The 22,944-nt window shown below is 47.9% G+C and overlaps 1 protein-coding gene across 10 annotated transcripts in view; it reads right to left on the minus strand.

Annotated features, from left to right (window-relative positions):
* LOC102461674 (myosin-IIIb-like) overlaps nucleotides 1–22,944 on the minus strand; it is a 181,584-nt gene that overhangs the window by 81,472 nt on the left and 77,168 nt on the right. For 9 of the 10 annotated variants that reach the window (XR_012898732.1, XM_075914716.1, XM_075914717.1 and 6 more), the window contains 3 exons: nucleotides 19,171–19,284; nucleotides 11,031–11,142; nucleotides 8,637–8,683 (listed from right to left, as the gene is read on the minus strand). Coding sequence is in view for 9 of the 10 variants with exons in the window: in XM_075914716.1 (XP_075770831.1) it covers nucleotides 8,637–8,683; nucleotides 11,031–11,142; nucleotides 19,171–19,284 (273 nt within the window). In the remaining variant the exon portion in view is untranslated. The remainder of the gene's footprint in view (nucleotides 1–8,636; nucleotides 8,684–11,030; nucleotides 11,143–19,170; nucleotides 19,285–22,944) is intronic. The other variant, XM_075914719.1, reaches the window with a different exon arrangement.

The raw sequence follows: 22,944 nt of genomic DNA on the forward strand, positions 1-22,944 counted from the left end.
CACTACTGAGAACAGCCTCTCTGCATCCTCTTTGGAACCTCCCTTCAGGAAGTTGAAGGCTGCTATCAAATCCCCCCTCACTCTTCGCTTCTGCAGACTAAACAGACCCAAGTCCCTCAGCCTCTCCTCATAAGTCATATGCTCCAGCCCCTGAATCATTTTGGTTGCCCTCTGCTGGACCCTCTCCAATGCGTCCACATCCTTTTTGTAGTGGGGGGCCCAGAACTGGACACAATACTCCAGATGCGGCCTCACCAAAGCCGAATAAAGGGGAATGATGACATCTCTGGATCTGCTGGCAGTGCTCATCTTAATGCAATCTAATAGGCCATTAGCCTACTTGGCTACAAGGGCACACTGTTGACTCATATCTAGCTTCTCATCCACTGTAACCCCCAGGTCCTTTTCTGCAGAACTACTACTTAACCGGTTGGTCCCCAGCTTGTAGCTATGCTTGGGATTCTTCCGTCCCAAGTGCAGGACTCTACACTTGTCCTTGTTGAACCTCATCAGATTTCTTGTGGCCCAATCCTCCAATTTGTCTAAGTCATTCTGTACCCTATCTCTGCCCTTAAGCGTATCTACCTCTCCCCCCAGTTTAGTGTAATCCGTAAACTTGCTGAGGGTGCAATCCATCCCCTCATCCAGATCATTAATAAAGATATTGAACAAAACCGGTCCTAGAACCGAACCTTGGGGCACTCTGCTAGAAACTGACCGCCATCCTGACATCGAGCCATTGATCACTACCCGCTGGGCCCAGCCTTCTAGCCATCTTTCTATCCATCTTACCGTCCATTTATCCAATCCACAATGCCTTAACTTGCTGGCAAGAATATTGTGGGAGACCGTATCAAAAGCCTTGCTAAAGTCAAGGTATATTACATCCACTGACTTCCCCATGTCCACCGAGCCAGTTACCTCATCATAGAAGCTAATCAGATTGGTCAGGCACGACTTGCCCTTTGTGAATCCATGCTGACTATTCCTGATCACTTTCCTCTCATCCAAGTGTCTCAAAATGGATTCCTTTAGGATCCCTTCCATGATTTTTCCGGGATCCGAGGTAAGACTGACCGGCCTATAGTTCCCTGGATCGTCCTTCTTCCCTTTTTTGAAGATGGGCGCTACATTTGCCTTTTTCCAGTCATACGGGATTTCTCCCGATCTCCATGACTTTTCAAAGATAATAGCCAAAGGCTCCACAATGACATTTGCCAACTCTCTCAGTACCCTCGGATGCACTAAGTCCGGACCCATGGATTTGTGTACGTTTAGCTTTTCTAAATAGTTCCTAACCTGTTCTTTACCCACCACGGGCTGTCCATCTTCATCCCATCTTGCGTCACTTGGTGCAGAAGTCCAGGAGCCGACCTTGTCCGTGAATACAGAGGCAAAGAAAGCATTGAGTACTTCAGCTTCCCCCACATCATCTGTCGCTAGGTTACCTCCTTCATCCATTAGGGGCCGCACACCCTCTCTGATCACCTTCTTCTTGTTAACATGCCTATAGAAACCTTTCTTGTTATCCTTCACATCCTTAGCCAGTCGCAATTCCATTTGCGCTTTCGCCTTCCTGATAACCCCCCGGCATTCTCGAGCTATACCTTTAAACTCCTCCCTGGTCATTTGTCCAAGTTTCCACTCTTTGTAAGCTTCCTTTTTGTGCTTAAGTTCACCAAGGATTTCCCCTGTAAGCCAGTCTGGTCTCCTACCATGTTTGCCTCTATTGCTACGCGTCGGGATGGTTTCTTTCTGTGCCTTCAATAAGGCTTCTTTAAAATACTGCCAGCTGTCCTGGACTCCTTTCCCCTTCATGTTAACATCCCAGGGGATTCTGCCCATCAGATCTCAGAGGGAGTCAAAACCTGCTTTTTTGAAGTCCAAGGTGTGTATTTTACTACTCTCTTTTCTTCCTTTGGTCAGGACCCTGAAATCTACCATCTCATGATCACTGCTTCCCAGGTTGTCACCCACCTCCACTTCCCCTATTAGTTCCTCCCTGTTTGTGAGCAGAAGGTCAAGCTGCGCACGGCCCCTGGTCGGATCCTTCAGCACCTGTGTCAAGAAGTTATCCCCAACATTCTCCAAAAACTTTCTGGATTGCCTGTGTACTACCGTATAGGTTTCCCAACAGATGCCAGGGTGATTAAAGTCCCCCACGAGAACCAGGGCCCGCGATCTGGAAGCTTCGCTCAGTTGTCCCAAGAAAGCCTCATCTACCTCATGCACCTGATTCGGTGGCCTATAGCAAACACCAACCACAACATCAATGCTGTTGTTTGCTCCTTTAAACTTAACCCATAGACTCTCAACAGGTTTTTCTCCCTCTTTATACTGGAGTTCAGAGCAATCGTAGTGCTTTCTTGTATATAGTGCAACTCCTCCTCCTTTTCTCCCCTGCCTGTTGTTCCTGACCAGTCTATACCCTTCCATGACAGCGCTCCAGTCATGCGAATCATCCCACCAAGTCTCTGTTATCCCAATTAAATCATATTTCTTGCTCTGGGCCAGGGCCTCCAGTTCTTCCTGTTTGTTGCCCAGGCTTCTCGCATTAGTGTACAAACACTTCAGGTAACCAGTTGATCATCCTATCTTCTCCATTCGAAACATGGGTCCTCCTTTCTTGCCCCTTCCTCTCTGCATTTCTTCCCGCTATCCGACTTTTCCTCTCCCCTCAGGGTTTTGGTCACCGTCCCCCGACGAACCTAGTTTAAAGCCCTCCTCACTAGGTTTGCAAGCCTGCCCGCGAAGATGCTCCTTCTTCTCTTTGTTAGGTGTCCCATCTCTTCCTAACAATCCTTGCGCCCGGGACAGAGTCCCATGGTCAAAGAAGCCAAAGCCCTCTATGCGACACCATCTGCGCAACCACACATTTACGTCCTTACTCATGGTCCTGGGGAAGGGCTCAGCTTAGGGCATCTGCTGTTGTATTGAGTGCCCCAGGCAGATGGCATGCGGATGTCTCGCGCTAGGCCTCAATTCCAGAGCGCTATGGCTTCTTTGTACAGAGCTTGTGATCGTGCACCACCTTGCCGGTTTATATAAATCATGCATGCTGTATTGTCGATATAAACTCGGACGTGTATCCCTTTGGCTTGAGGGAGCAATTTTTGGCATGCCGGGAGGACCGCTCTGAGTTCTAGAATGTTGATATGTAGAATGCATTCCGCTGCAGACCACAGGCCTTGAGCTGTTCTCCCTTTCATGTGTGTGCCCCAGCCAGTGAGTGACACGTCCGTGGTGATAACTAGTGTAGGTTCTGTCGGTTGGAAGGGTATGCCTATGCACAGATTGGATGTTTTTGTCCACCATTTTAAAGATGCCTTCACTGAGTGTGGAAGTGATAACCTTTTGGTCACTGGATGAATATTCGGTTTGTATTTGAGTCGGAGCCATCCCTGGAGACACCTCATAAAGAGTCGTGCTTTGGGAACCACTGGGTTGCAAGAAGCCATGTGCCCCAGAAGTTGCAGGCAGTCATGCATGGTGACTACTGGCATATCTTGAAGAGACTGCGCCAGGTGACTGATGCGAGTGACTCTGTCGCTGGGGAGAGAGGCTCTGGCTATGTCAGAGTCGAGGTGGGCCCCAATAAATTGGATGGATTGTGAGGGCATAAGCATTGTTTTGGCTTGGTTTACCAGAAGTCCAAGAGAACGAAAAACAGCTTAGGACCCTGTGAGTGTGATGGTGGCACTTGTATCTGGATCTTGCTTTGATTAGGTAGTCGTCCAAGTAGGGGTATACGGTGACCCCTTGCCTCCTGAGATGGGTGGTGACCTGCTGCTAACATTTTGGAAAATACTCTTGGTGCTATGGAGAGTCCGAAGACCAGGACCATATAGTGAAAGTGGTGTGGACCTAAAGTAAAATGGAGAAAATGTCTGAGAGAGAGTCAAATAGATATGTGGAAATACGTGTCCTGTAAGTTGAGAGAGGAAAACCAGTCACAAGTCTCCAGAGCTGGGATAATGGTGTTTAGGGTAACCATTCTAAATTTCTGTTTCTTTTTGTATCTGTTCAGGGATCTGAGATCTGCGATCGGTCTCCGCCTGCCAGTCTTCTTTTCCACGAGAAAATAATGGGAATAAAACCCTGTTCTGTGAAAAAGTTGTGGAACTGGCTCTATGGCATCTAATTTTAGTAGGTGGTGCACCTCTTGTTGTAATATCTCGTGAGATGGGTGCCTAAAAAAAGGGATGGGGGATGGGAAAGAAAGGAGATAGTGTATCCTGAGGAGATGGTTTGTAAAACCCATTTATCAGAGGTAATTAATTTCCACTGGTGTAGGAATGGGAGCAGATGAAAGTGAAATGGTTTGGATGCATTCTGAAGCTCTGGGGTGGGTGATTGGGTTTTCAGTCTCTCGACTGTAGTTTCAAATTTGCTTATTCTATTTGGACGGTTGGAGTTATTACTCTGGGGCTGTCGCTTCTGTTGCCTGTTGTGACCCCGCTGTTGATAAGATGTTGTCTCTGATATTGGTAAGCAGGCTGCGGGTACCTCGGTCTCTGATATGGTTGGTATGTATATTGTCTGGCTCTTGTTGCAGATGTTTGGATTCCTAGGGAATGGAGAATAGCTCTGGAATCTTCCATCGATTGAAGAACTTCATTAGTCTTCATGGAGAAGAGCTCTTCCTCTTCAAAGGGCAAGTCTTCAACTCCAGCCAGAAGTAGTTGAGTAAAGGCCAAGGAATTATACCATGAGGCTTGTCTCAGTCACTGCTGTGGCTATAGTTCTTGTGGCTGTGTCTGCTGTGTCAAGAGCAGCTTGCAGTGCTGTGCGAGCAATTGTCTGTCCCTCAGAGAATCGCTTTGAACTGTGATTTCTTGCTTTCAGGAAGATCCTCAATAAATGTGTTCAGTCTCATGTAATTGTTGTAGTCATATTTACTGAGCTACTCTCAATTGGAGCGTGTCTGAGGCATACACCTTTTTGCCAAATGAGTCTACTCTTTTATTCTCTTTCTCTGACAGGGTTGAATGATTTTACTGCTTATTTCTTTGTTGTGCTGCATCCACCACCAGGGATTTGGGTGGGGGATGTGTAAAGAGAAATTCAGATCCCCTCAGAGGAACATAGTACTGCCTTTTTACATGTGGGGGGAATCGAGGCATGTGTTTGCCATAGAGTTTTTGTGGGTTGTAGAATGGCTGGGTCAATGCACTTGCTTGGAGGATGTTAGTAAGTTCATGGGGAGTATCCTGTACTTCCTCCATGGGGATATTTAAGTGCTCTGCAACTCTTTTAAACAGATCTTGAAACGAGGAGACCACCTCTGAGGTGTTAAAGGATGGAGGTAGAAATGCTTCTTCAGTGTCAGACAGTGATCTTGTGTGGACCAAAGATTCCACCATTGACATTGGGGAATATTGGTTCTCATTCACATTCTTCCAAATATTTCTGTGAGGAGATCTGGTCAAGAGTGAGGGAGGCTTCGTGATATGTTTGGTTTTAAATGGTCTCTTTTTGTATTGCTGTGGGTGTTGATTACACATTTGCCACTGTGGGGGTTACAGCATAGGTGGCATCCACAGATAAGGAGCCCAGGGAGCCATTTGTGTTCTGAGGAGATCTGGCTGCATCTGACTGTCTGATATTGCTGACCCTTCTGAGTAAGGGGACAGCTGAGGTGAGAAGGCAGCTACTTCTACTGAGAGGGGGGGGAGGGTGAATCTGAGTCATCGGAGAGTAGCGAACGAAGGTATTTATTTTCACTCAAAATAGGAGAGTGAAGCATTGAAGAGATCTCTAAATCTTTGCTCTCCCTGTAGGTAATAAGGGGAGTGTGAGATAGAGAAGGCTGTGCTGGCTGAGAGGAGCCTGTCAGTGGTGCTGCTTCCACAGAGCTCAAAGGGAGAGCTGTTGCCCCGACAATGGAGGGGAAAGGGCGGTGCCGAAGGGCTACTCTAGCCCTTCTCTCAGTGCCGTAGTGAGAGGCTGAGGTACCAGAGGAGCTTCCCTGACAGTCAGCAGTACCGAGTTATCTGAGGCAGGCACAGAGTGGCCTGTTGCCTCTGTGAGGGCAGCGTTTGCAGCACTCCTTGGCTTATTATGCTGTCAACCCGAAGTACCTGGGTGGTCAAATGTACTCAGACGGTTCTTATCTGAATGGTCTGACTTTTTTCCCCTCAGAGTGCCTCTTTAGGGGTTGCTGAGGCAATGAGCTTGCCCTTCTCTTGGAGAGCTTAGCCTTATTTTTGTTAGATATATTGCTCTGCTCAGAGCCTGGATCAGAGGCATGTCGCTTGCCTTTATCTGAGAGGAGCATTTTGAGTCTTTGCACTTTCGCGATTTCAGTTTAGTGCAGTGGGGGCAGTCTTTCTGCAAGTGAGAGTGCCCCAGGCATTTAATGCATCTATCATGCCTGTCAGTAGGGTTGCCAGATGGTTTCAATAAAAATACTGGATACTTCACATTACATCACAATCTACATTACATCTTATTTAGAAAATACTGGACATTTATATTTTCTCAATTTGTTTCCCAAACAGAAAGCTCAAATACTGGACTGTCAGATTCAAAACTGGACACCTGCCAACCTTACCCATCAGAGGCAGGCATTGGGTCATTGCAGAGTGCACAGTGTTTGAAGCTGAGTGAGCCCATGCCAACGTATGGGTCTGAAGGCGGTTCGAGACCAGGGCCGGCGCCTTCTATTTCTCTTTTTTTTAAACTAACACGAACACTAATACTAACAATAACAAACAACAGTAGAACTACTAATAAAACTACAACTGTCTAATCTAAAGAATGAATTTGTGAGGAGAAGTTCAGCGAGAGCACTGCCGAGTTCCATCCGAAGCTGGGGATGGTAGAAAGGAACTGAAGGCGGGGGGCAAGGGGGCACATGCAGGTTGGTACCAGGGGAAGCCGCATCATGCATGCGTGGCCCCCCAATGCACTGCTAGAAAAAAAAAATCCGTCCAGAGCCACTGGGATGCTCAGCACCTAATGTGGAACACCCCCAGGTATGCCTCTCAAAGAAGAATTTATGTTATAGGCCCTCAACTTAATACAAGCCCCTGCCCTGCCTGAGCTCTCTTTCAACATTTGCTCAGTTATAGCAATTTTGAGGACTGTACTTGATTTGGTGATTGTCTTTTTTCTGTTTTGTTTTATGAGAAGCAATCCCATTCCAGGCACATACCATTGTCCTAGCACAACATTAACTTTTACGTTGCTTTAAGTTATGGTAAGATGAAGATGTATGCTGAATTTGGTGGCCCTAGCTCTTACTGTTTAAGAGCTCTTGAACTGACAGACAGACTCTCTCCTAATGATCTACTATATATTTGAAAGGAATAGATAATAAGACAGAAAATATTATATTGTCTCCATATAAAGTCACGGTATGCCCACATCTTAAATACTGCCTGCAGATCTGATCTTCCCATCTAAACTAAGAAAGATGTATTGGATTTGGAAAATCCAAGAGAAGGGCAATAAAAATTAGTGAAAAGTGACCACTTCCATATGAGAAGAGATTAAAAAGTTTGAGACTTATCAACTTGTAAAAGAAACAACTAAAAGATACATGTTAGAGGTCTAGAAAATCATATTTAAGAGCAGGTTAGACAGACATCTATCACGGATGATATAGGCTGTGCTTGGTCCTGCCAGGAAAGCATGGGACTGGGCTTGATGATCTCTCGAGCTCCCTTCCAGTTCTAGTATTCTATAATTCTATGAATGGTAGAGAAAAACTGAATAAGGAAATGTTATTTATTCTTTCACTAACATAACACAAGAAGGTCAACCAACTAAATTTATAGGGGCTAGGGAAGGGTAAGTGGAAGGAGGTGAGGGAGGAATGGGGTACACGCCCCCGATGGGGAGGACTGGGCTGGTTCTGTGGGCTTTTGGGGTGGAAGCTCTCCTGCAGCCCCCCCATTACCCCCTCATCCCAGATGGCAGCCTGCGGCAAGTGCAGCCGGTCTGATGGCCGAGTGCTGTGATGTGCCCAGTGTGGGTACTCCGGGCACTCCAAGCCAGGACTGCTTTGCAAGCGGGGCACCCCTGAGAACTGTCTGTCCGGGGTGGGGGTCAGGACCCTTTAAGCACAGCCCTCGGCTAGCCTGAGACAGCATCTCCACGCTCTAAGTCCTCCTCTGATGCCCTGCCGGCACTGCTTCCGGCCATCCTTAAGCCTAGTTCAGGGTCCACTTAATGTGGACATGCTAGTTCGAATTAGCAAAACGCTAATTCGAACTAGTTTTTTAGTCTGGATCCGTTAGTTCGAACTACGTTAGTTCGAATTAACGTTGTAGTGTAGACATACCCAGAGTGAACCTAATATTTATTTAATTTTCTTTCATTTATAAAGGAATTATATACAATGCCCCTGCCACCTAATTGCTAAGTTATCTGCCAGAAAACTAGAGTTTTCAAGTGCCTTAATAGTCCCTGGAAAAAAATAACGTGTGTAAGGGTGGGAGGACAGGGTTGGTTGTGCCCCCCTCCATTTGCTGCTTGACTTGTACTGAGCACGCTCAGTAACACTGTTGAAGCTGTTGTCCTCAGTCTCCTCCACCATGACCTCACTCGGCCTCCACCATGCACAGCTTGCCCCCTCTCACCTCACCAAAATCTGAAATGGTGCCCCTGCCTGGGGACCCTATGGTTCTTACCTTGGCTTTAAGGTGAGGCATCAGAGTCCCTGTTCTGGAGACTGTGGCTGGATAAAGAAAAACGGAAATACTGAGTTCTGCAACCCCATCCCTAAAACCAGCTGAAACCATCAGCAGACTGGGAAACTTCCCCACCAGTGCAGAAAACTTGCTTTAGAGCCCCCTCTTCCCAATGTAAGAGCTTAAGTTTCACCATGTTGAATATTAATGAACAAAACCCTAGGGGGAAAAAACACAATAAGCTTAAGATCAGGAAAGGAATACTTGGAAAATGTGCAGTTACATAAAACAGACAGCCCAGGAAGTAGCTTTCTGGGGCACTGAGGGAAAGAGTTAATCAATGTGAGAATAGTCAGCATGAATTCATGAAGGGAAAGTCATACCTGACCAATCTGATTAGCTTCTATGATGAGGTAACTGGCTCTGTGGATATGGGGAAGTCAGTGGATATGATATACCTTGACTTTAGCAAGGCTTTTGATACGGTCTCCCACAATATTCTCACCAGCAAGTTAAGGGAATATGGATGGGATACATGGACGGTAAGATGGATAGAAAGCTGGCTGGAAGGTCGGGCCCAGCGGGTAGTGATCAATGGCTTGATGTCAGGATGGCGGTTGGTTTCTAGCGGAGTGCACCAAGGATCGGTTCTATGACCAGTTTTGTTCAACATCTTTATTAATGAACTGACTGAGGGGATGGATTGCACCCTCAGCAAGTGTGCAGATGATACTAAGCTGGGGGGAGAGGTAGATACGCTGGAGGGCAGGGATAGGGTCCAGAGTGACTTAGACCAATTGGAGGATTGGGCCACAAGAAATCTGATGAGGTTCAACAAGGATAAATGTAGAGTCCTGCACTTGGGATGGAAGAATCCCAAGCATTGTTACAGACTGGGGACCAACTGGCTAAGTAGCAGTTTTGTAGAAAAGGACCTGGGGATTACAGTGCATGAGAAGCTGGATATGAGTCAATAGTGTGCCCTTGTAGCCAAGAAGGCTAATAGCATATTAAGTTGCATTAAGAGGAGCATTTCCAGTCAATCCAGAGATGCGATTATTCCTCTTTACTCGGCTCTGGTGAGGCCACATCTGGAGTATTATGTTCAGTTCTGGCTCCCAATTACAGGAAGGATGTGGATGCATTGGTGAGGGTCCAGCAGAGGGCAACTAAAATGATTAGGGGGCTGGAGCATATGCCCTACGAGGAAAGGGTGAGGGAGTTGGGTCTATTTAGTCTGCAGAAAAGAAGAGTGAGGGGGGATTTTATAGCAGCCTTCAAGTTCCTGAAGGGAGGTTCTAAAGAGGATGGAGAGAGGCTGTTCACAGTAGTGATGGACGGCAGAACAAGGAACAATGGACTCAAGTTGCGGTGGGAGAGGTCCAGGTTGGATATTAGGAAAAACCATTGCACCAGGAGAGTGGTGAAGTACTGGAATGGGTTACCTAGGGAAGTAGTAGAGTCTCCATCCCTAGAGGTGTTTTAGTCTCAGCTTGACAAAGCCCTGGCTGGGTTGATTTAGTTGGGATTGGTCCTGCCTAAAGCAGGGGGCTGGACTTTATGGCCTCCTAAGATCTCTTCCAGCTCTATGGTTCTATGATTCTATGAATGTACTAAATAACTAGTCATAATCTCTGAAAGAGTCAGGGATAACTGGGGAGGTCTGAGAAGACTGAAAGGTGCCCATCAATCATGCATTATCATGTGGAGAGAGGAGCATCTGATCGTAAGTTGCTTTTACAAATAACATGTTATGACAGGTCCTGGGGCTCACATGGGCATTATCCATGCAGGAGAAACATAAAGGAGTCAGTCTTTTCTTCAAACCTAACCAAGACCTCCATGTACTTGGACTCTGGGAGACAGTTCCACGAGCTGCACGATGGCATTTGAGGGGTGCTTCCATTAACATGAGTAAATATCAGGTGGTGGATTAGATTTTCTCCTCTCTTTCTGAAACCAGGGCCTCCCTGCTCACCTGACTATAGTTTGCTGATAGACTTAGTCATGGCTGCCACACTATGAGAAAGGAGCCTGCTTGCCTTGGAGCCCTGATGCTGCAGCCCCCACAAATCCTTCCTGGAACTGTAGGCCCTGGCAGAGCAGAGGTGAGAGTGTGCACTTATAGGTTTGCCATTGGAGGACTGGGATAATACTTGGCATCTGGGTAGCTGTGATCAGTGCAGTGCACAAACAATCTGTTACTCGGTTTAAGACAGACACCTTGGGCTGAAGGAACAAAGAAGGGGTTGCAAAGTAAAGGACTGTGCATAGCTCTTACAGCAGCACTTATTTAATGCATTCTAATGTGACTGATTGATTCTTGCACGTAAGCCGTAACAGGAATATTGGTGACACTCCCCACTGGGCACCCATGGCAACAAGGGGACTGACCTGTGAACAGCACGCTAAGTAGCGGGGTGACACTGTTGATGAAAAGACCCCGGATATTTGCTGGCAAGGTGTCTCTATTCTTCTCTAGGAAGCCACTTGAAGTGTACTGAACCTGGGGAGAGATGTAGTGCAAGGGAAGTTATTTTTGCCAACCCAACCCAAGGTCAGTGGAGCCCAACATGTGACACGAAGATCCACACTGGCAGTACGCAAGAGCCCACAATGGATAACAATCAATGACTCATTAAAACTTTTTTGGTATTTATATTATTTTTATTGTTATTTAAATTAAAGGAAGTTATTCACCCTGTGCAGTAACGATTGTTCTTCGAGATGCGTGTCCCGTGGGTGCTCCGCTGTAGGTGTCGGCTTGTCCCGGCGCCGCAGATCGGAGATCTTTCTAGCCGTAGTCTGCCGGACCACGCATGCGCGAAGTACGGCTCGTGGCTTTTCGCGCCGTTTGAGCAGCGCTGGTCCGGCTCCCGCCAGTTCCTCCTGCCTCTTAGTCTGAAAGACAAATAATAATAGATTCCGAAGAGGGGAGGAGGGTGGGTCGTGGAGCACCCACGGGACATGCATCTCGAAGAACAATCGTTACTGCACAGGGTGAGTAACTTCCTTTTCTTCTTCGAGCAGTGTCCCGTGGGTGCTCCACTGTAGGTGAATGTACAGCAGTAGCTCTCGAATGGAGGAGGGTTCGGAGCTATCGTGCCATAGCTGAGGATAACACCGCTGTTGCCACCGTGGAATCAGGTATTAACAAGTTCGGGATGGCGTAATGCGTGGCAAAAGTTAAGTTGGAAGACCACGTAGCAGCTCTACAGATATCTATCAAGGGGACTCCCTTGAGAAAAGCAGTGGATGTAGCGACCGCTCGAGTTGAATGAGCCCTCATGGTCGAAGGCAGTGGTTTCTTACGTAGTTCATAGCATGACCTTATGCACTGTACAATCGTAGAAGAAATGCGTTGGGCGGACAGTGGGCGACCCTTGGAATGGTCCGTCATTGATATTAATAACGCATCCGTCACTTGGAATGGTCTGTCCTCTCGATATAAAAGGCGAGAGCCCGTCTGACGTCCAGAGTGTGCAGGCGTGCATGCTCTGGTGACGAATGCGGTTTAGGATGGAATACAGGGAGGATTATCGGCTCATTGATGTGGAATCGAGAGATCACTTTGGGGCAAAAGCGTGGTAATGTTCGGAGTATTACTGCTTGGTGTGTAAAAATTGTATATGGTGGAGAAGCTGATAATGCAGCTAGTTCACTCACTCTCCTTGCGGAAGTGATGGCCAGTAAGAAAATGACCTTCATGGACAGGTTGTATAACGTACATGTCGCTAGCGGTTCAAAGGGTCTGGCCATCAAGGAATTGAGAACCAATTCGAGGTCCCAAGGATCCACTGGTTGAGTATAGTGCGGGTAAAGGTTGGACATTCCTTTCAAGAACCTTTTAGTCGTTGGATGAGAGAATACTGAACATCCGTTGATCCGCTGGTAAAAAGCTGCAATTGCAGCGACATGAACCCTGATGGAGGTACAGGTGAGGCCTGAATCCTTAAGGTGCACGAGATAGTCTAGGATACACTGTAAAGGAGAGGAGACTGGGTCCAGGTCCTTTTGTGAACACCACGATGAGAAACGTGACCATTTGGAAAGGTAAGTAGTCCGTGTAGATAGTTTTCTACTGTTCAGTAGAATGTGCTTGACAGACTGTGAGCATAGCACTTCCGATTGTTGGAACCAACTAGGGAATGGGATTGTTGGAACCCATTGCTGGAATATCGTCACAGTCACGGTCGGGTGCAGCTCCCATTCGTGATTGAGAGAGAAGTGTCTGCTGAGGGCGTCTGCCCTCACATTGTGATGGCCCGGGAGGTATTCTGCGACTAGAAAGACGTTGTGGCGATTGCACATATTCCATAGACGAACCACCTCCGCGCACAAGGAGTGGGATCTGGCACCCCCTTGCTTGTTTATATAATAAACAGTCGTTATATTGTCCGTTAGGACTCGTATGACCTGGTCGTGAATGACGGGGAGGAAGTGCTGACATGCCTTGTACACTGCCCTGAGCTCCAGGAAGTTGATATGCATCAGCGACTCGTCTGATGACCATAGGCCTTGTATTTGTTCGCGCCCGAGGTGCGCACCCCATCCGATGAGTGACGCATCCGTTGTCAATTGCATCGACGGTTGGGGGCGATGAAAGGGAACTCCCAACAGCAGATTGTTTGGTATTGTCCACCAAGCAAGTGATTTCTTGACGTGGATGGGGACTGTTATTGTCCTGTGGACGTCGCGTACGTTGGGGGGGGCAAATTCGAGCCATCCAATGTTGAATGCAACGCAAATGTAACCTTGCGTGTTTCACTACATACGTTGTGGAGGCCATGTGACCCATGAGCTGTAGGCACCGTAGTATGGGAACCTTTGGACTGATGAGTAATATCTGAATCAAGTCTTGCATCGTGGAGAACCTTTCCATCGGTAATGATGCGCGTTTGGTCGTAGAGTCTAGACAGGCGCCTATGAATTGTATTGTTTGGCGTGGTTCCAGTGATGATTTTGGAACGTTGAGAAGGAGGCCCAGTTCGTGAAAGAGCCTGTGTGTTGTCTGAGTGGCACTGATCGACTCCTGCAATGATTGGGCTCTTATTAGGCAATCATCGAGGTATGGAAAAATCATTATGTGTAGGCGACGTAAGTATGCGGTCACCACGGCCAGGGTCTTGGAGAAAACCCGCGGAGCCGACGAGAGACCGAACGGCAGGACCTTGTACTGGAAATGGTCTGTACCGATTTGAAAGCGTAGAAATTGTCTGTGCGCTGGGTGGATCGCAGTGTGAAAGTGTGACGTAGTGGGGGTACTTGCTGGGCTGTGGTGACCCCTGCTGTCTGGAGCAAGACCCAGCAGGGAGAACCTCACTAGGCAGAGGTAATGCCAAACTTGTTGAACCAGTGGCCAGACACCCCCCATGGAGAGGAACAAAGGAAGGTGGAATGCTGCCCTGGCTGGGGGGCAGGGCTTGGAGAGGGTTAATTAGTTCCTATCTGGAAGGCAGGGAATAAGGAGCTGAGGAGGGGGCTGGGACTCCCCTATCTCAAGGGGGGGCACTGAGGCCTCTTAGCCCCAGTTCCTGTAACCAGATTACATCTGTGCTGCACTGTGCTGGAGGAGCAATAAACCACCCTCAATTCCACTGGCTGGTGCAGTCTGTTTGTGCCATTTCGGGGTGCAGGAGACGGGGAACCCCCAACGCGCCGTCACAGAAAGTATGCGTCCTGAAGATTGAGGGATGTGAACCAATCCCCATTCTGAAGTGCTGGGATGATTGTAGTTAAGGTAACCATTCGAAAGCGTTGTTTTCGCAGGAAACGGTTGAGGTCGTGGAGATCTAGTATCGGTCTCCATCCCCCTGATTTCTTTTCCGTTACGAAGTAGCGGGAGTAGAACCCTCTGCCCTTGAATTCGTCTGGAACATACTCTATTGCTCCGACAGTAAGAAGACGGGCGACCTCCTGTCTGAGCAACATCTCGTGAGATGGGTCCCTGAAAAGGGACGGGGCAGGGGGGGATGGATGAGGTAGCGATAACTTTGAAAACTCTATATAAGAACTATATACAATAACGTATAGAATCTCTCTGTCTCTGTAGAAACAGTAATCGCCAGAGAGACGTTATTCCGTCCGCGGCCGAGGACGGTCAGGAAGAACTGGCGGGAGCCGGACCAGCGCTGCTCAAACGGCGCGAAAAGCCACGAGCCGTACTTCGCGCATGCGTGGTCCGGCAGACTACGGCTAGAAAGATCTCCGATCTGCGGCACCGGGACAAGCCAACACCTACAGTGGAGCACCCACGGGACACTGCTCGAAGAAGAACAAGAAGTTTTTAAAATGAATTCGTTTAGAATGAAACCTGAATTTAATGCAAAATACGTTAAGGCCTAAACTTATTATAATGTAATTATCAAGTTGAAAGATGTGATAAGAGAAGTTTATATATCCAAAACATTCCAGGTTGCTTTCTTTAGTGCAAAAACATGTCATGTATTTGGTATTTAAATTCCAATTCCCATACTGATGCAGCTTGAGGTAAATCACGAGCAAAAAGTAAATTATCTAATTCATAAGCAACATCTCATTCATTATTTCCTAACACACTAAAATGTACGATTAATAAAGATCTGAAAATAGTAAGCAACATAATTGCTTAAATAGTTTAACCACTTAGGTAGCAAAAAGATGTCACATTTTTTTCTATAGGTGAGGGGAATCATGTTTTTTTTTAAATCCAAATGGTGTCACCAGCACAAAAACCTATGAGATACGCTAAGATAAAGGCTTTCCTCTAGGTGATTTAAATAATGATTTAAAATTGCTAATCTAAATCAATTCATTCCACAAAAATCCAAGCACTAGGGATGTTAACTATTGTGTATTTGTGCAAATGTGTAATTGCTGGACATTTTAGCAGTTACACATTTAACATGCAGGAAGAGAGGGGGGAAGAGGAGGCAGGAGCCAGTGCTTGTGGGGAGCACTAGCTCCCACCTGTCCCCCGCCACTGCCTCTGCTAAAGCACAAGCACCATTTTGCATTTACATTTGTATGAATTTTGTATCCTCTTCCCATGGATGCATGTTGAGTAACCCACATGAATGAAATATAAATAATAATACCCAGACACTACAATGATGGTCGGGGTGTCTGGCAGCATAAACCAAAGATATTAATTTTTTTGCTTTGCCTTCTTCTCATTTTACTCCATTTTCTTTCTGTCTGCGACTTCGTTTTTCATCCCCATTCTTATTTCTGTTCTCTCCCTCTTGTTCTTTTAGGTTGTTTCTCTCTCTACTATGCTCTCTTCCCTCTGTTCGCCCATTCCCCTCATTTCCAGCTTTCAACTTCACATGCTCTCTTCTGCTTTAATTAGATGTTAAGTGTTTTAATAATAAAAACAATGAGGAGTCTTCTGATACCTTAAAGACTAACACATTTGTTAGGGTATTAGCTTTTGTGGCTGCAGCTCACTTCGTCAGATTACTGGTATGAAGTGAAAGCTTAATGAATCTGACAAAGTGAGCTGCAGCCCACAAAAGCTTATGCCCTAATAAATTTGTTAGCCTTTAAGGTGTCACCGGACTCCATGTTTTTACTGAAACAAACTCAGTTACCTCTCAAAGTATTTTAATAATGAATGTAGTAGAGGCAACGCTCTGTAAAAATACTGAATCAAAGTGCTATATCACAGAACATTAGTAGCCTGAACTGTCTCTTCACTTCTTACACACATATTTCCCCAGGATCGACAATCTTGGTCATAATGTATTCTTACTGCTCATTTATATGGAAGTGAATTTTGTATCTATCCTAAATTAGGTTCCTCAATGTATATTTAAGCATTGAAATAAGTGGTTCAATTTTCAAAATGCTAAGCACCTAGCTGTTCCCATTGGGCTAGTTAATGTTTGCAAATACATCAGTGATTCTGGTATTCTGGGCTTCTGGACATATAACCTCAGCAGGGAATCAGCAAAGCACTACCCTAAGACATGAGCTCATATACAGCAAATTTATAAATATCTGAACTAATTGGGATCAGGTAAAGATCAGATAATCAAAAATTGAGATAATCCAGAAAATGGGCGAAGAGCTTTCTAGCCGCTATTTTAAGATGTGGAGATGCTTTTCAACTGACTCCTCCAGAAAATCATTAACACACACACACCCCTTCTTTATTTTCAGTGTACACAAACCGTTACTTCTAGTAAAGAGTACCAGTGCAAAATGATTTTAAGTTACAACAACAGCAACATTGTGCTATTTTGGAGTTGCTTGAGTTTATCATTTCTGGATTTAAAAATAGATACTGTACTCTCTACTAGAAGTAACATTTCACGTACGCTGTAACTAAAAAAGGGGGGGCACTATGTTTTAATACTATACAACCATCTGATGTGTATGCTAGTTTTTTTGGTTAATATAGAGAGCTGGATAATAGAGGGTTAGATAAATGGGGTTCTATTGTACCATGGTGATAGGTATATCACAAATTCCATAGTTTAATCCAGGGGAAGCCCCACCTTGCTCAGGGACTACATGCCCTCCCACAGGTTCATAGATTTTAATGCTCTAAGGTCTGACTTGTGTAGCACAGGACAGGGAAATTCCTCAAAATAATTCCTAGAGCAGAACTTGTAAAAAAACAACCACTCTTGATTTTAAAATTGTCAGTGATGGAGAAGCCACCATAACCCCTAATAAACTGTTATAAAGATTAATTACTCTCACTGTTAAAAATTCATGGTTCATTTCTGGTCTGAATTTGTCTCCTATCAGCTTCCAGATACAGTCATGATAGACCTTTCTCTGCTAAACTGAAGATCTCATTATTAAATACTAGCCAATTAGCCCATCATAAGATGGGATATTCAGGTCTTCGCTCCTGAGCACTCTCTCTCTCTCTCTCCCCTCCCCTCCTACTGCCTCCCCTCCTCTCTCTCAGCTCTCCTCCGCCTCCTGCCTCTCTCTCTGTCTCTTTCTTTCTCTTCTCCCCCTCCTGCCTCTCACTCTCCCTTTCTCTTCTCCTCCTCCTGCCTCTCTCTCCCCTCCATCTCTCCCTGCGCCCCTTCCCCTTCCCTCCCACTGTGGCACTTGGCAGAGTGCTGCCTGCTCAGCCGGGCTGCTGCGAGGGAGGGGGGCGGGGTGGTGATGTACACGGCCAGGGGGCGAGGCCGTGTACGTCACTGCCCTCCTTTTCCCTCCCACCCTGGGGGAGCCCAAACAGGCCCTTGCGCTGCTGGCTCCCCCGGCAGCCTGACTGAGGGGTGCAGCACTCAGCTGAGTGCCACAGCGGAAGGAGAAGGGGGGGCGCGGATGTACACAGCCCTGCCCCCTGGTCATATACGTCACCACCCTGCTCCGCCCCCTTCCCCTCCCTCCGTGGCAGCTCAGCTGAGTGTTGTGCGCTCAGTCGAGCCGCCGCGTGGCAGGAGGGGCGGTGATGTACACGGCCAGGGGGCGGGGCTGTCTATGTCACCGCCCCCCCCCCTCTCTCCCGCAGCAGCCCGGCTGAGGGGCACACCACTCAGTGCCACGACGGGAGGAGAAGGGGGGGGGCGGTGAAGTACACAAGGACTCCGGCTGCGGCCAGTGGCTGTAGCCCCCCCGCCAGGTCTGCTTCCCGCCCCCCTCCTCCCGTCCAGCCCCACAGCCCCTGATCCCCCCCCAGCTCTGCTTCCCACCCCCTCTTTCTGCCAGACAGCCCCACAGCCCCCGGGACACCCTCCTCGCCAGCGCTGCTTCCCTCCCCCTATCCTCCCCTCCTGCCCCACAGCCCCCAATCCCCCCCCAGCTCTGCTTCCCACCCCCCTTCCGGCCAGCCCCGCCCCCTTCCCCTCCCTGCATGGTGCCCGCCCTCCTTCCCCTCCCTTCATGGTGCACTGCAGCGCTCCCGCGGGGCCCTGCTGAGCATCAGAGTATGACCATCAGAGAATGGCCATCAGAGCACCTGTGCTTTTTCCGTCTGGAGCGTCCACACTTGCCTTCTTGCACAATAGCTGTAGTACAAAAAGGAGTTATGCCTCAGAAAAAGAGGTTTGCCTACGGCGGAAAAAGCCTTCTGTTCTGCCATTTAACTGCCCATTTAATTGTGTAAGAGCTCATTTGAGGTGTGGACACTGCAGATTTTTGTGCAAAAACCTTGTAATATAGACATAGCCTTCGACTCCCAAATCTGTTTCAGAGTCACTGCTTCCCTGTATTCAGGATGGGGACTTCAAATATATCCTGTATTTTTTGTTTCTATATTTATACATTTACCTTTAGCTAAATTAAAACTCATAGCGTTTACCTACCACCAGTTTAGTAAGTGACCAATATCATTTTGAACCCGTGACTTGTCCTCTTCATCATTAACTACTGCCTCAATTTTTGGTTAATCTTAAGACTTTATCAGCAATGATGTTATGTTTCTTCCAGGTCATTGATAATAATGTTAAATAGAATACCTCCTAGGGAGCCCCACCTTGCCCAAGAAGCACATCTCTTCTACCTATACCCACACAGCCCCTGAAACATACCCTCTTTTTCATGTACATTAGGCAAAATGCCACTCTGTACCCTCAACAGTACTTACCTTCCCTGCATAGTGAATGATGCTGAACCCTAGCACAGGGCCTCTACATGGCTGGAAGTGTGAATTCCCCTTGAAGGTGCTGTTCAATTTATCCACAAAGGTTTTATCAGTTGCCTGTAACACAAGAGATTTTAGCATAGTAAAACCCTACAAAATGAGAAATTAATAGTTAATATTTATACAGCATCCCCATTCCCACCAAAACACTGGGCAGGAATCTATAACTGACTGGAAATACATTCCAATACAATATAAATACAGTAAAAGCTTCTCTAATAGTTGAGACAGAGATTAAGAGAATTCTTGTCTATGCAGTGACTCCCCACAACCAACTGCTACTTAGCCTCTCTGCAAACTCCGAAACTGTAAATCCGCCACTAGCTTCCCAGACTGACATCCACCCACATTTGAACCAAGGGATGAAGCTGATTCTCCATCAACTGAAGTCTTTACATCAAGAATGTGTGCGTTTCTTCCTAAAACGTCCATTTAATCTCAGTCACAGATTATTAGGTGAAATTCTGTGGCCTGTATTATGCAGCAGGTCCCTTCACTTTGTCTGTTATGTATTGCACAGAGATGACTCCATATCACAGGCACAGCTGCAGCATTCCAAAGTGGTACTATATGATCTATGGCAGCCCAAAAGCAGAGGGGCTGCAGAAGTCTGGTGGAAGGCAAGTACATGGGGAGTTGGGTATGTGGGTTTATGTTCCCCGAGTAGGCTGCCAGAGACTGTGGCTCAGCCATTAGGACACTTGAAACCCATCTGGACTCAGCCTGGAGGGAAACCTGATTAGAACACCTGTCACCAGTTAAGGCTTATGAACAGGGCTCAACAAACTGCAGCAAGAGCTACTTGCCAGGCCCGTGCCGTGCGTGCGCTAGATGGCACTGCGCACGCGTGCAGTGCCAGTGAATGGGGCGCACGGAGTGACTGGCTGAAATCTACTCATCACGGGAGAGGAGAAACAGCGGTTTGTCGAGCCCTGCTTATGGGCACACAATAAAAACCTTCCCTCAGGCAAGGCAGAGGGAAGGAGAAAAGGGACGGACCAGAGGAGAAACGAAGCGGAAGACAAACCCTGAAGGCAGCAAGCTAATAGGGCCTGTTCCAAGATGCCAGGGAGCAGGTACCCAGGGAGTGGCTGGGGAAGTGGGCCAGGGAGGGGCTGCTATTCACTGAGGCAAGGGCCAGGTCTCACAGCCCCACTTGGGGCTACCGCATGCGGCCCTGGTCCTCTTGCTTCAAGAGATCCTCGTGAGATGGGTCCCTGAAGAGAGATGGGGTTGGTGGGGTGGGAGGAAGGAGGGAAACAAACAGAATCGTAAGTCCCGATTTCACGATTTCTAGGATCCATCAGTCCATTGTTATCTTGGCCCATTGGTGATAGAAGGGCTGGAACCGATGGTAAAACAAATGTGGGTCCTGGTACTTTGCCTCTACAACGTGTTTTGAATGCATGCCCTCGACCGATGAGTCAAACCTGCTGTTTTGACACAGGTTGGTTAGTTGCGCAGGATGGCTGAGCGTGTCTGCATTGTACCGCTGCTTCGGTTGAGGTTGGTCATAAGGGCGGTGTTATTGCCTCTGGTACTGAAAATCATACCTCCTCTGATATGGGTAGTATCTCCTCCTCTTATACGGGGGAGTATACATACCCAGGGTACGTAATGTCGTACAAGAGTGTCACAGGGCACACATTGCCCCCCCCCCCTTCCCTGGGAGGCGAGTCACCCCTCCCCCGATTATAGCCCGCGTTGGCGGGGTGAGGGATCCGGGCCCACCCTCTCTCCAGACCCCGACCCAGGGCCCTAACGCCAGGAGGGAACCTCCTGACGGTAACAGGCGGGGGTTTACCCCAAAACACGCCCGTTCCCGGGTTCCACGGCCCGCCCTGGGTCTTGTTCACCCCGCCGCGCCGTTATCAGCCGGCCTCTTGGGTCTTCCTTGCCCCCTCCTCACCTCTCGTGGCGCCTTCCCCCACACCTTCCCCTTCGTCTGCCGCAGGGTCCTTTTTATCTGGCCGCTCGCCGGCACCGCTGGACACCCTCACTTCCGGGTGCCCCTCCCTGCTCCGCTCGGGCGCGCCTCTGACGTCTGCGCTTCCCTCTGGCGCGTCTTGCAGATGTGTTCATGCTCTAGCTCCGGGGTCCGGAGCGGCTGCGGCCACGGCTCCGATTCTGTCATTATCAGCCGCGGCTCGCAGCATTTGCAAGTGGCGGGGTTGCTTCACCCCGTCACAGAGGGTCTTTGCCCAAGACCTCGTCAGTTTCTCTGAGAAAAGCTTGCACTTTTCAAAGGGGAAGTCTCCTACTTTCATCTGTAGTTCCCTAAGTAGCTGCACCTGCTGTGATTCTGCCACATGCCTGAATAGTTCCTGCAATTGCTTCAGGTCGTCCTGGGGGACATGTCTCCCAGGAATACCGCCTTATCAGGAGATGAGGATTGATCTGTCAGAGATGTTTCAGGTTCAGGTTCCTCGGATTCTGATAACTGTCCCTCCTCCTGTTCTGAGCGTTGCGGTTGTGAAGTGTGACTCTGCTCAGAAGGGGTTGGGGGTCATTGTGTTGGCTGAGGTTGCATTGAAGCATGGTGATATCTTGGCTAATGGCAGCAGCAGGGACATCGTCTATATGAATGTGATCTGTAATAGTGTCGAGATGAGTAATGTGGCCTGTGATAATAGTCATAATCGTGCTCCGATCTGGCTGGTGATGAGTGTCTCGAGGATATGAGACTACCATGATGGTGGTAGTATGTTAGATGAGGCAACTGTCTTGGTGAATGAGGCAAGCGTGAAAACATCCTCGACGGAGGAGATCGCGAGCTGTACGCAGAAGCATTCTATGTAAAGGTCCAGACTGTCAACGCATCATTACTGATCTTCAAACCATCCTGGACAATGATCCCTCGCTTTCACAGGCCTTGGGAGGTAGGCCATTCCTTGCCCACAGACAACCCGCCAACCTGAAGCATATTCTCACCAGCCACTACACACCACACCATAATAACTTGAACTCAGGAACCAATCCTTGCAATAAACCTCGGTGCCAACTCTGCCCATATATATACACCAGCAACACCATCACAGGACCTAACCAGATCAGCCATACTGTCACTGGTACATTCTCCTGCACATCTACTAACGTAATATATGCCATCATGTGCCAACAATGCCCCACAGCTATATACATCGGCCAAACTGGACAGGCCCTACGTAAAAGAATCAATGGACACAAATCTGATATTAGGAATGGCAACATACAAAAACCTGTAGGGGAACACTTCAATCTTCCTGGACACACAATTGCAGATCTAAAAGTAGCTATCCTGCAGCAAAAAAACTTCAGGACCAGACTTCAAAGAGAAACTGCTGAGCTACAGTTCATCTTCAAGTTTGACACAATCAACTCTGGATTAAACAAAGACTGTGAATGGCTTGGTAACTACAAAAGCAGCTTCTGCTCTTTTGGAATTCACATCTCCAGATCAGCTACTAGAAGTGGGCCTCATCCTCCTTGATTGGATCCACCTCGTCATCTCCAGCCTGATTCTGGCCTGCATATTTATACCTGCCTCTGGAAATTTCCACTATAGGCAGTCCCCGACTTACGTGGATCCGACTTACTTCGGATCCCTACATACGAACGGCGGGACCGCCCAGACGCGCCGCAACCGCCCAGACGCGCCGCGGTCCCGCCGCCCGCGTCCTCCGCAGCGAGAAAAGCTGCTCCGCGTCTCCCTGGTCTGCTGAGGGGGGAGGGGGGGGC

This window comes from Pelodiscus sinensis, unplaced genomic scaffold (genome assembly GCF_049634645.1).
Source record: "Pelodiscus sinensis isolate JC-2024 unplaced genomic scaffold, ASM4963464v1 ctg72, whole genome shotgun sequence".
NCBI classification, from domain to species: domain Eukaryota; kingdom Metazoa; phylum Chordata; order Testudines; family Trionychidae; genus Pelodiscus; species Pelodiscus sinensis.